General features: G+C 48.2%; 1 protein-coding gene across 3 annotated transcripts in view; it reads right to left on the bottom strand.

Moving 5' to 3' along the window:
* Positions 1-6,675, bottom strand: part of LARS1 (leucyl-tRNA synthetase 1) — a 497,298-nt gene extending 490,623 nt beyond the window's left edge. Inside the window, exon 1 of one of the 3 annotated variants that reach the window (XM_085618114.1) lies at positions 6,537-6,675. In XM_085618114.1, coding sequence (XP_085474240.1) covers positions 6,537-6,542 — 6 coding nt within the window. In that variant the 5' untranslated portion in view covers positions 6,543-6,675. The remainder of the gene's footprint in view (positions 1-6,536) is intronic. The other 2 variants (XM_085618113.1, XM_085618116.1) reach the window with 2 other exon arrangements.
* Between the last annotated feature and the right edge of the window lie 7,294 nt (positions 6,676-13,969).

Raw genomic sequence — 13,969 nt, 5'->3', positions numbered from 1 at the left:
AACGGACCCAGGACTTCCTGCCCAGACGGCAGCCTTAGCCTCGCGGTCCCAAACGGACCCAGGACTTCCTACCCAGACGGCAGCCTCAGCCCCGCGGTCCCAAACGGACCCAGGACTTCCTGCCCAGACGGCAGCCTTAGCCTCGCGGTCCCAAACGGACCCAGGACTTCCTACCCAGACGGCAGCCTCAGCCTCGCGGTGCCAAACGGACCCAGGACTTCCTGCCCAGACGGCAGCCTTAGCCTCGCGGTCCCAAACGGACCCAGGACTTCCTGCCCAGACGGCAGCCTTAGCCTCGCGGTCCCAAACGGACCCAGGACTTCCTACCCAGACGGCAGCCTCAGCCTCGCGGTCCCAAACGGACCCAGGACTTCCTGCCCAGACGGCAGCCTTAGCCTCGCGGTCCCAAATGGACCCAGGACTTCCTGCCCAGACGGCAGCCTTAGCACAAGTTCATCCTATAATTACCATGACATACAACAAGGGAACCAGTGTTACTATGTATCAGATCACACAAAGACTGCTAGTTGAGCACAACCTGTTCCCCAGTTCGAGGGGCTCCTTTCTCCCTTATTCAGTTACCACTTACCTGATCAGGATTAACATCTGTTCATATCAAGTCACAACTGACTAGAAGAATAGGCTACCCTCTTATACAAGAACACGCAGTACATGTTGATTCACTACAAACTGGATACTTTATTTAGTCACTACATACACGCTCACAGAACATAATACATATTACATATGACCTGCAAAGAAAAGCGATAGATTAAGTTGTACACTCTAATAATAAAGGGGTTGACATCACCTTGGTCGTATGTAGCCTGCACTCAATGGTCATCTAGGTTCCCTTCTCGTCTGTGCCTCGGCTTCGCCTGGAAGTCACACCTCCGCAGTCACGGATCTACTCCCTTCTCCTTCTCCGAGTCACTGGGACCTCTTCCTCATCGGCTACTCTCTTTTCTTTGGCTATTCTGTTAGAAGAATATCTATCTCTCGGTTTTTCTCCACCTTCGAGTTTGTCATCTGTCTTCCTTGGAATAAGTAGTAGCTTTACTGCTTAACGGCCAGGTGCCGCCTACGGACTAAAAAGCAAGTGCCAGTATCTGCCTCAGACTTTCACTAATATAGAGGTGCATTTTCTCATGGAAAATTCCAGCCCGTAACCTGCCGCCCACCAAATTCTTGTACCTCCCCGTGCCAAGGACACTTTCCCAGCCGGCCGGCCTGATGTAGCGTCTTCGGCATGAAGAAAAATACAATCCTTCGATAAGGGCTGGTCTGAACCGGTTCTCTCCAAGCGAATAACACCTCATAACTAAAACATCCCCTTTAACCTAGAAGCATCTCAAGCTGCTGGAACAGAAAGAAAGATGGAGTCTCCCCCGTTTGAGGCCTACCAGGCCTGAATTCAGCACGGCTCCATGAAATACCCTCACTACAGGGCAGGCTATCCCTAAGACTAACGAATCTATCCCCTAGGATATGTGTGCAAGCCCTGATCTATGGGGAAGAACACAGGATCATGTCGAAGTGCCTAGAAAATAGACTTCATTCACTACTCTAACCCTTAGGCTTGAATGTTAGAGAGACTGAAGTCACCCTAATCACCCATCAACACAATAGGGCCGGGAAAATCGAGCAGTACACCATCCCTACCAGGAATAGTGGTTCTATTAGACACCACAAAGGCATTTGACTATCGAATGGGGGTATATGTTTATTTTCATGGAAAGGATGGAGATCCCAGAGGCCTTTCTGGACCCGATTAGACTCCTATATACAAACCCAGTATCCCATATATGTATTAATGGACACACGTCCGATACATTCCCCATATGCAGAGGACTGGGGCAAGGGTGCTCTCTGTCGCCTCTCTTATTCGCCCTCATGGCTGGCTTGTGTCATAAGTCAAGAGACATTGTGCATCAGCATTAAACTTACGGCCCCTTAGCATATCACTATATGCAAATGGATAACAGTGGTTCTGGAGTATGTGTGATTTGAGCGCTTTACGGGCCAGAGTATAAACTTGCCAAAGTCAGTCATATTTTCTTTAACACCCAACACCCTAGAGTGCCCTCTTGATTTACCGCTTGTGTGGAGCACAAACTCAGTTGAATACTTGAGCATATGGATTCATAGGGAACCTGAACTGGTAGTCTGATACAACAGAGCAAGTCGTTATGTGGGTGATACTAGCACTACCACTGGCAGATAGGATTGCAATACTAAAAATGGTGGTTTAGCACACATTTCTAATATCAATTTATCAACATATTCATAGTGTTGCCATTATATTTTTTTCAAGACACACTTGGTGAAACTGGTATGTACCTGGAAACAGGCCAGAATCAGTTGGGATATCCTCACAATGCCATATGTGTACAGTGGATTCAATGCGTCTTATTTTCATTTTTACTGTTTATGTGCACAGGTACACTTCCCGTATTATTGGTATGCGCCACCTAAATGTGCGCCCCATGTCGCAGTGGAACAGGATGATGCTTATCCGACTGCACTTAGGGTCATACTGCCCTACATGGGGGTCTAGCACGCTTGAAAATTATTACAGTACATTCCACAGCAACAGCCTGGTGCGCTCTGACACCGGGCCAGAAAAACCCTCCTATATGCACCGGCGCTTTCCTTGCGCCATCATCCTGCAAAAACTGTTTCCAAGAAGGATACGGTTATGCGCTCTCTCACGAGTGCAGGCATCACAACTATGGGGGAAGTATTCAGTGATTGCACATTTGTGACATTAGAGGGCATTACACAAACTCAAAGACACACCCCATTACCAACATTTACATATACCGGCTCCAGGGTGCCCTACGTGACTACTACCCACAATTTCCAGGAGAACCACCAACATTAAAGGCCCTACAAGTCCTACTCACTGCTGACAAGCGCAGACATTTGATCACTAAAGTGTATAATGTGTCGCAATCAGATAAACCGCATACTCGGAATAAGGCGCTAGACGGCTGGAATCCCATACTGAGGAAACCCATAAGAGTGGCAGTTTTGCTGGACACAACTCAATTTCTTCTCATCAAACTGTAATTTGCGGATTATACACTTTAAATAAACATAAACCAAATATATCATACACCTGCTGAACTACATAAATTTGGGCCGAGGGAAGATGCATAGTGGATAAGATGCGGGCGCCTAAAGCAGACTTTCTCCATCTAGCCTGGCAGTGTTACTCTGTTAGACAATACTGCACCAAATCACCGACACAATAATTGATATGGTGTTGGAACAAGTGGATTGTGATCCAAAAAAGTGTGCCTTTTGGGATGGGTCAAGAATCTACAACCTGCCAATCGAAAATTTGTATTGGTGGCCCTCTTGCCGGCTAAAAGAAGAATAGCGCTGCATTGGGGTGCTCGTGTAAGTCCATCCACAAAGAACTGATTGCTAGATATGACTTACTTTAGAACTCAATTGGAACTCCATGCTTTAGCACTACCAAGGGCCTTGCAGCCTAAAGACATTTGAAGTCCTTTAACAACGTACCTTCTTACCGCCGCAGATGGGCCATAGTCAAAGAAACTTTACAAAACTGGTACAGTGCTATGCATCAAGTCACATGTTGCACCTTTGGAATGCTAATGTGGATGTATTTCTTACACAAGGAGAGCACTGGTGAGCGTACTGTTGTCCTGTGTTGGGGGAGGTTGTACTTGTACATTGAAAGAAGAGAAAAAAAAAAAGGAAGAAAAAGGAAAAAAAAAAATAAAGAAAAAAAACAATAAATAAAACAACAACAACTATAGAAACTTTGAATCAGTGAATGTCTCAATTACTCCTGTCCTCATAACTTCTCTATATTTTCTCCCTTGCAAAAGTAACTGATGCCCTATTCTTGCACATCTCTCTTTCTAAAGTTCCTCCTACTGCATGCCGCACAGTTTCTTTCCTCTTCATCATGGTCTTTTAATTCTTTCCTTTGGTAGACACTTGTCTCCAGCACTTTGCCACCATCTCTCTCACAAAAGCACATTTCCTCCCCCTTGTAAACAGTGCATTTTCTTTCCCTTTGGTGCTGTCAATATTTTGAAAGCTCTGTAACTCCTGTACACTTCTCCATAGCATCATAATTAAAATTGGCATATTTGTGAAAGTCCATCGGCGAGCTCTGAAGAGAGGCCAATAACTGGATGTGCATGTAATCTGAACACCTTCATGAGACACAAAGGGGTTGATTACGATCTCGGTCGGAAGGGCTCCAAATCGGATTCGCCTGTGCCTAGACCGATCCGGAGCCCTTGTTTCCGACCGACTCATTCACAGTTCCGAACAAGCAAGTACAATGCCTGGAAAGCCTTAGCGCGGACCAAATCTGTTCAGAAAGTCATTCAGAGAATAAGAGACTTCCGGAGTCGATTCGTACAGCTCTATGAACTAAGTTTTCCGAGCGAGCAAGTACGATGACTGATTCGGACAGCCGTTCCAATCGGTTTGCCCGAAACTAAAAGGCTGCCGGAATCGGTCTTTGGGGGCTCAAAGCAGGCACCCCTTCACCCAGGGCCATCTGAATAAGGCCCGTGGGGGTACCCAAGGGTCCCCTCTTCCCAACCATGCACAGTGTAGTAGGCACCGTGGGGTGCCCACCACAGGGTGCACGATTATCTCCAGCCACCCCTTTCTTCAATGGGAGCCTGTGTCCGCGTTCGGTACATAGGTGTTATATCCTGCTAATGTTGATGCAATGCCAGTCTACCACCAGTGGAATGTTCATGTGATGATGCAGTCAGAATGTTGGGAATCTCCAGTGAGTAATGTCAGTTGACTGGGGCTGAGCTGCCTGCTGGCTGCTCCTGGTGGGGTCTTTATCTGATCTAAACTTGGTCTTTATACTATCTTAATCTAATCTACTTGTGATCCTGTACCATCTTCCAATAAACCTATTTAAATCATCACTACTGAATGGACTTGATTACTACAATAGGCTCCCCATTAAAGTCAATGGGAGTCCGACCGAATCATATTCAAATGCATCATACTAGTTATGTTGGACTCCCCCGCTCCGAGTCGTACAGAAAGCATTCCGCGCCTGGGTCATTCAGTATACTTTCCGAATGAGATCGGAATCGGCCCCTAAGAGGAAATGTGAAAAACTCACCTTGCCTTCACCCTCAACTCCTGAGCTCTCAACCTCGCCCTATCATAAAAAAAATACCCATTTATACTATAAACCTACCAATTTCAACAACATGAAGTGTCTCAAATACTTTCATGAAGTTTAGCGAGCCAGGTTATCACATTCTTGCCATTCATTCAATATTCTTATTTTGCTCACCCAATTGTTGTTTTCAACTCCTTTTCTGGTTGAAAAGGTAAAGGAATGAATATAGCGCCTGGTATGAACCTGTTTCAATGGCTTTTTAAAATTTCTTCTTTAAAGTCCTATTGAATCCTTCATTCCCACATCACAGTTTGCCATCTGGTCCAACTTTTTCCGTTTTGAAGACCAGCACAACAGGCGCACACTGACAGAGACCCCTTACATTTTCTTTAGTCCACCAACTTTTGGTAGCTGTAAAGAATCATGTATAGGTGCATTGATAAATAATAGTAAATGTCGTACCAGTCATTTCTTCATAAGTCATCTTCACCTCGGAGTCATTTAACAATACCACTGCTTAAGAACTAAAGCGCCACCTTGATGCAATATAAACATCAATTCTGGCCAAGGGTTTAGATTACAAATAGTTTAGGGTCTGAAGCAGGGTGGCGAGCATGCTGTAGTGCAGCTGACAAGGCAAGTACTATGATTAGCCTATCGCCCTATCCCAATTCTCACTGTAGGTCCTTAAGGATGGTCAGTGTTTGTGTGACTGCTATATCTGACGGATATTGATGCAGGAGTACAGGCAGAGATATGCTGGACAGACTACACTAACTGTAACAACCCATGACAGACTCACACAGACAGTTATGTAAACATATCGAAGAGTCGATCGAGTAATTTCGTCACAGAAAGGGGCGAAATAGAACTCAAATTACATACACAGGGAAAGTGGATGCCCTCTACCGGTATTTGGCATTAGCGTACAAGAAGGGATTTGTGGGCCACTGATCAACGTCTATACGTGCCATTGCTTTCTTAGCCATACGGTTTAATTTGACAAGATAGCCTATTCTAGACTTGCTTTGCTACATCAGACAAATTGCACTAAAATATCTATCGCCACGATTTTAACAGAAAAGCACGGGACTGGGAACAAACACTGTGACTTGCCATCAATAAGAGAAAGCAGAGACACACGCTTTACGATAGAACAAGTGTAAGTCTGCCTCAAACAGAGGGGACTGGCATGCATCCTGTAGTCTACAGTGTGTAGTCTGTTAAGAGTACAGTGAGAGCAGTGTCACAGTTCATCCATTCCTAGTAGTCTCCTCCGACAGATAGCATCAGCAGCAACTAGTAGGCAAAGAAATCCTCGCTCTCAAGCAAGGAGACGCAAAGCCGGCTCTTCGGGTCGAGTACACGAGCTCACGTTTGCGTTTGCACTCACCGCCATAGTGAAGCAGATCCTCCAGTCTGCACAGTTCACACACACGGAGAGACAGCTGCCGGTCCGGACAGCGGCAAGTGCCGTAAAGGAAGTGATGAATCTCCCTCATGCTGCAAGACCCGGCCTTAACAGTTAAGGCACACATCAGGAGGGCGGCCATGTTGGAGCAACAACGTGTGGCTTCCTTTTTCAAATGTTATGAGTAAACTACAAGAAAAGAATCTGCAGAAATATATGTTTTACATAGTGTTTATGTCCCGAGATAACCCCATCGTTAATACTCACTTAAATTATCGATTGGTGAACGATTGTTCTATAGTAGATGTACTGCATTTTTTACCGTTACAAAATGTGAAAAAACTATTGTAGTTATGTACATTATGAAATACTACCTTTTAAAAACAGATTTTGCCTCCTGTTTGCTATTCATAAGGTGAAAACTTTACAACTGCAAAATGGCCGTCAAATTTCCCCCGGGCTTCCTGCATTTTGTCCCTTTTCTGTATCAGAACGGATTGAATAAATCTGCCATCTTGGAATGGAGAGTTTTAGACTTAAATCCATTGCGGGCGAGAGAGAGATCTATGATGCACTCACACATCAGTGAATTATTGCACGCCTTATTTCTGTAATTCACTCAAGACAATTCGGATTTAAATGGAGTGAACTACACACATTTTCAGCACGCGGTATAATAAGTCCTTTCAAAAATTTACTGACATGCACATCAACGCACTCCCCAACAGAAAAAATATATTTTGTGTCATTTTTAGTATTTTTTTAATAATCTGCGTAGTTAAGTTGTTTACCAATCCCGCCGCTTATTTAAGTGCAACGGATGCAATCGATATGATCAGTTCAACCTTCCTATTCTGTCTTGAATATGTACAGCTGCAAACGTACTTAGTGGAGATGTGTATGCCATAATAATGAATGGTTGCATAAATAAGCTATGTCTCGTTCTAGCTGCATACTAACATATGACCTAACGTCAAAGGGAAGCGGGAGCGGGACTTGTCCCGAAAATAAGTATACGGACAGCAGGTAGTTGAGAGGTACGAATTTCAATGACTTTCCAAATTCGTGCTTATTTCCTCTGAGCAACTAAAACGGGTGGGTTTATTGTCCAATAGACACCACATGTGGAGAGGATTCAGCCTTACGGCTAAAGCTGCCGACTTTGCAGTAGGGGAGCCAGGCTTGAGCCTCGGCGTCGTTTCAACGATTCTGGGCAAATCGCTTTATCTCCCCGTGCCTACCAAAAACAAGCATTAAAAATGCAAAAGGTCTCGCCTTTCATGAAGTTAAAGCCATTTGCTTTGCTATACAATACCATTAGCAAAGCAAATGCTTTAACTTAATCAAAGGCGAGACCTATTGCATTTTCAATGCTTGTTTCTGTTGTGTACTCCACTTGATAGAGAATTAAAGACAAAATAGTTTAACAGTCTATCACACACCCACACGAAGAAAAGCCCATGCATCCTAAATTATGGGTTCTTTAAAAACCGACCTACAAATTTGCAAAAAAATAAAGCCCCAATACAATTATTATGTAGGATGTAGACAAAGATCACTTATAGAATTTTGCTCGTGACTCCCAAAAAGGCATCTTTCACACGCATACGACCCATGTTTTGCTAAATGTGTTCAGTGACAGTTTTGCGCAACATGATGGTTTTGCCAAGCCACCTGCGCATCGAAAGGCTGCGAGCGATGCTGAATTCCTGAATGAATGAGTGAGAAACAGGAGCACTGGTAGTCTGTGACTTATCTGAATAACGTCTGTGAGCCATTAATTTCAATAAGCAGACGCACAGGGCTGTCCTGCGAACCAGAGGGCACAGCTCCCTGCCTGCAACTTTACACAACTGACGACAGGAACAACGCACAACAATGTTTTTCTTAATCTCAGCGGCTTTGATTCTCTCCAAACATTAAGTGATTCATGGTAACACTTAGACATCAGTCATGCACAATTTATAAATGGAAGCTCGGCTTTAGTATTAATGAATTGGGATCAATAGCGAGCCAATGAAAGCGTTCACCTTTTCTATTTCAATACATACATGTTTCACTAAAGCTGAGCCCGCTCTAGCTGAAGAGGAAACGAGTTAACGTTTTGCACAAAGTTCTTCGTAATTAACCCCTTGTGTGCCCATGACGAGCTGGACTCGTCATGGAGCACAGTCGCGCTGTGCCCATGACGAGTCCAGCTCGTCATGAGGCATTCCCTGGGGAGTACCTCTGGTGCGGGCACCAGTGGGATTCCCTTTAACCCCTTGTGTGCCCATGACGAGCTGGACTCGTCATGGGCCGCGGTTGCGCTGTGCCCATGACGAGTCCAGCTCGTTATGAACCCCGCCCGCTAATGTAACGCCCGGCACAGGGCGGGGAAAGGGCGTGGCACACAAGGGGTTAATTAAAAATAGCCTCGGGAGCTGGGGAAGAGCTTCCCCAGCTCCCGAGGCCCCCCCCCCATCCTTTCACTGTCATGACGATCGGCGCGCACGTCGAGCCGACGTCATTACAGTGAAAGTGAAACTGAAATGAGCCAAGAGGCTCATTTCATTTTCACTTTCTACGTGCTCAGGGGACTATCTCAGCCCCCTGAGCACGTAGAAAGACGGAAGAGGTATCGTTGGAAAGGGGAGAATCTCCCCTTTCCAATGGTACCCCTCCCCAGTGGATCCCTGCTTGGGGATCGCCACAGGAGGGCGATCCCCAAGCAGGGATCCACCCACAAGACACCAGGGAGGGGGGAGCGGCCCCTTGGGCAAGGGCCTTTGCTCCCCCAACTGACGTTGGCACCATTTAGTCTTTTTGCCCCCAATGGGGGGCATATGGGGGCATTAGCCCCCAATCTGTCCCCCCGGGGGGTAAAAAGCACACTAGACACCAGGGAATTAAAAAAAAAAAAAATAGGGGTGGGGGCTGCCCAAAACGGGCAGGCCCATGCCCCCACCCCCCCCAAATACTACAGTCTTTATGCCCCCCCCCGGGGGGCAGATGGGGCATTGGCCCCTAATCTGCCCCTTTGGGGGGGCAGAAAGGCCACTAAACACCAGGGATTCGTTTTTAAGTTTTTTTTTTGGGTGGGGGCTGCCCGCAACGGGCATGCCAATGCCCCCACCCACCCGCCACCATTACAGCCTTTCTGCCCCCCCTGGGGGGCAGATGGGGCATCGGCCCCCAATCTGCCCCCCCGGGGGGGCAAAAAGCCCACTAGACACCAGGGAATTGTAAAAAAAAAAAAAAATAGGGGGGGGGCTGCCTAAAACGGGCAGGCCCATGCCCCCACCCCATCCCCCAATTATCACACTCTTTCGGCCCCCCCAGGGGGCAGATGGGGCATTGGCCCCTAATCTGCCCCTTCGGGGGGGGCAGAAAGCCCACTATACAACAGGGATTTGTTTTCAGTTTGTTTTAGGGTGGGGGTGCCCGAAATGGGCACGCTAATGCCCCCACCCACCCGCCACCATTACAGCCTTTCTGCCCCCCTGGGGGGCAGATGGGGCATTGGCCACCAATCTGCCCCCGGGGGGGGCAAAAAGACCACTAGACACCAGGGAATTGTAAAAAAAATAAAAATAGGGGTGGGGGCTGCCCAAAACGGGCAGGCCCATGCCCCCACCCCATCCCCCAATTATCACAGTCTTTCTGCCCCCCCGGGGGCAGATGGAGCATTGGCCCCTAATCTGCCCCTTCGGGGGGCAGAAAGCCCACTATACACCAGGGATTTGTTTTCAGTTTGTTTTAGGGTGGGGGCTGCCCGAAACGGGCACGCCAATGCCCCCACTCACCCGCCACCATTACAGCCTTTCTGCCCGGGACATTGGCCCCCAATTTGCCCCCCCGGGGGGCAAAAAGACCACTAGACACCAGGGAATTGTAAAAAAAAAAAAAAATAGTGGTGGGGGCTGCCCAAAACGGGCAGGCCCATACCCCCACCCCACCCCCCAATTATTAAAGTCTTTCTGCCCCCCCGGGGGGCAGATGGGTCATTGGCCCCTAATCTGTCCCTTGGGGGTGGGGGGCAGAAAGCCCACTAAACACCAGGGATTTTATTTGCGCAATTGTTTTTAGGGAGTGGGCTGCCCGAAACGGGCACGCCAATGCCCCCACCCTCCCCCCACAAAAATGACAGTCTTTCTGCCCCCCGGGAGGCAGATGGGAGCTGTAGCCCCCAATCTGGCCTCCCCTGGGGGCGCAGAATGCCCACTAGAAACCATGGATTTTTTTGTTTTATTAGTGTAGGGGTAGGGGCTCCCCAAAATGGGCATGACAATACCCCACCCCACCCCCAGAGAAATTCCAGTCTTTCTGCCCCCCCGGGAGGGCAGATGGTGGCAGTGGCCCCTGATCTGCCCCCTGGGGGGGCAGAAAGCCCACTAGGCACCAGCGAGTACGCAGGCTTTTTTTATGCGTGGGGGAGGGGGCTGCCCAAAATGGTCATACCAATGCCCACACCCCCACAAAAAATAGCCACAGTCTTTCTGCCCCTTTAGGGGCATATCAGGATGAAACCCCCTTCCCCGATTCCCCCCCAGGGCGGCAGAAAGCCCACTGGGCTCCGAATTTGTTTTAGCAATGTGCATACCTGTGGATTTTGGGCCCTAGCGCAGTTGGCACGTAGGCAAACCTAGCAAACCTGTACATTTTTTTAAACTAGACACCGAGGGGAATCCTGGATGGTGTGACTTCACTGGCTCTCAACAGGTTCTGTTACCCAGAATCCATTGCAAACCTAAAAATGTGTCCAAAATAACACATTTTCCTCACATTTCTGTGGTGGAAAGTTCTGGAATCTGCGTGGGTCCACAAAATTCCACCCACCCTGCGTTCCCCAAAGTCTTCAGAGAAAAATGGTACCTCACTTGCGTGGGTAGGCCTAGTGCCCGCGTCAGGCAAGGGCCCAAAACCTATTGAGGAGACATCAAAATTACCTATCACAAAACAACCTGGTTTTGCAAAGGGGGTCCCATGAGTTTTTGGCCCCGGGCTTGGCGGCCATCTAGGGAAACCTACCAAACCTTCACATTTCTGAAAACTAGACACCCGGGGAATTCCAGGGAGGTATGGCTTGAGTGGATCCACCAACGTTTCCTTACCCAGAATGCCCTGCAAACCTCAAATTTAGCTGAAAAAAATCACCTTTTTCACACATTTTTGTGTGGGAAAGTTGTGGCATCACCGGGCTGACACAAATTTCCTACCACCCAGCGTTCCCCCGGGTCTCCCGATAAAAACGGTGCCTCACTCGTGTGGGAGGCCCAAGTACCCGCGACAGGCAAGGGCCCAAAACGTATTGAGGTGACATGAAAATTGCCTACCTCAAAACGACCTGGTTTTGCAAGGGGGGTCACCTGGGTTTTTGGCCCGGTACTCGGCGGCCACCTAGGGGAATGTAGTGATGTCTCTTTAATAGAGCTATGAGGAATGAGTGTTCTTTGTTCTATGTTCTCGTGGTGGTGGGTGGAACACGGGGTGAGCAGTTGAAGTGTAGCTGTGGACGTGTGTACATCTCTTTGCCTGTTCGAGGTTGCCAATAAAGAACTACTTGTATACATCATCATTTCATCATTATTACAGGGAACCTACCAAACCCACACATTTCTGAAAACTAGACACCCGGGGGATTCCAGGGAGGTATGGCTTGCGTGGATCCCCCAACGTTTCCTTACCCAGAATGCCCTGCAAACCTCAAATTTAGCTGAAAAAATCACCTTTTTCACACATTTTTGTGTGGGAAAGTTGTGGCATCACCGGGCTGACACAAATTTCCTACCACCCACACGAGTGAGGCACCGTTTTTATCGGAAGACCCGGGGGAACGCTGGGTGGTAGGAAATTTGTGTCAGCCCGGTGATGCCACAACTTTCCCACACAAAAATGTGTGAAAAAGGTGATTTTTTCATATAAATTTGAGGTTTGCAGGGCATTCTGGGTAAGGAAACGTTGGGGGATCTACGCAAGCCATACCTCCCTGGAATCCCCCGGGTGTCTAGTTTTCAGAAATGTGTGGGTTTGGTAGGTTCCCCTAGGTGGCCGCCAAGCACCGGGCCAAAAACCCAGGTGACCCCCCTTGCAAAACCAGGTTGTTTTGAGGTAGGCAATTTTCATGTCGCCTCAATACGTTTTGGGCCCTTGCCTGTCGCAGGTACTTGGGCCTCCCACACGAGTGAGGCACCGTTTTTATCGGGAGACCTGGGGGAACGCTGGGTGGTAGGAAATTTGTGTCAGCCCAGTGATGCCACAACTTTCCCACACAAAAATGTGTGAAAAAGGTGATTTTTTCAGCTAAATTTGAGGTTTGCAGGGCATTCTGGGTAAGGAAACGTTGGGGGATCTACGCAAGCCATACCTCCCTGGAATCCCCCGGGTGTCTAGTTTTCAGAAATGTGTGGGTTTGGTAGGTTCCCCTAGGTGGCCGCCAAGCACCGGGCCAAAAACCCAGGTGACCCCCCTTGCAAAACCAGGTTGTTTTGAGGTAGGCAATTTTCATGTCGCCTCAATACGTTTTGGGCCCTTGCCTGTCGCGGGTACTTGGGCCTCCCACACGAGTGAGGCACCGTTTTTATCGGGAGACCCGGGGGAACGCTGGGTGGTAGGAAATTTGTGTCAGCCCGGTGATGTCACAACTTTCCCACACAAAAATGTGTGAAAAAGGTGATTTTTTCAGCTAAATTTGAGGTTTGCAGGGCATTCTGGGTAAGGAAACGTTGGGGGATCCACGCAAGCCATACCTCCCTGGAATCCCCCGGGTGTCTAGTTTTCAGAAATGTGTGGGTTTGATAGGTTCCCCTAGGTGGCCGCCGAGCACCTGGCCAAAACCCCAGGTGACCCCCCTTGCAAAACCAGGTCGTTTTGAGGTAGGCAATTTTCATGTCGCCTCAATACGTTTTGGACCCTTGCCTGTCGCGGGTACTTGGGCCTCCCACACGAGTGAGGCACCGTTTTTATCGGGAGAACCGAGGGAACGCTGGGTGGTAGGAAATTTGTGTCAGCACGGTGATGCCTCAACTTTCCCACACAAAAATGTGTGAAAAAGGTGATTTTTTCAGCTAAATTTAAGGTTTTCAGGGCATTCTGGGTAAGGAAACGTTGGGGAATCCACGCAAGCCATACCTCCCTGGAATCCCCCGTGTGTCTAGTTTTCAGAAATGTGTGGGTTTGGTAGGTTCCCCTAGGTGGCCACCGAGCACCGGGCCAAAAACCCAGGTGACCCCCCTTGCAAAACCAGGTCGTTTTGAGGTAGGCAATTTTCATGTCGCCTCAATACGTTTTGGGCCCTTGCCTGTCGCGGGTACTTGGGACTCCCACACGAGTGAGGCACCGTTTTTATCAGGAGAACCGGGGGAACGCTGGGTGGTAGGAAATTTGTGTCAGCCTGGTGATGCCACAACTTTCCCACACAAAAATGTGTGAAAAAG

This window comes from Triturus cristatus, chromosome 7 (assembly GCF_964204655.1).
Source record: "Triturus cristatus chromosome 7, aTriCri1.1, whole genome shotgun sequence".
Classification (NCBI taxonomy): domain Eukaryota; kingdom Metazoa; phylum Chordata; class Amphibia; order Caudata; family Salamandridae; genus Triturus; species Triturus cristatus.
Note: the sequence above shows the minus strand (reverse complement) of the source record. Positions and strands in the feature narration are given on the sequence as shown.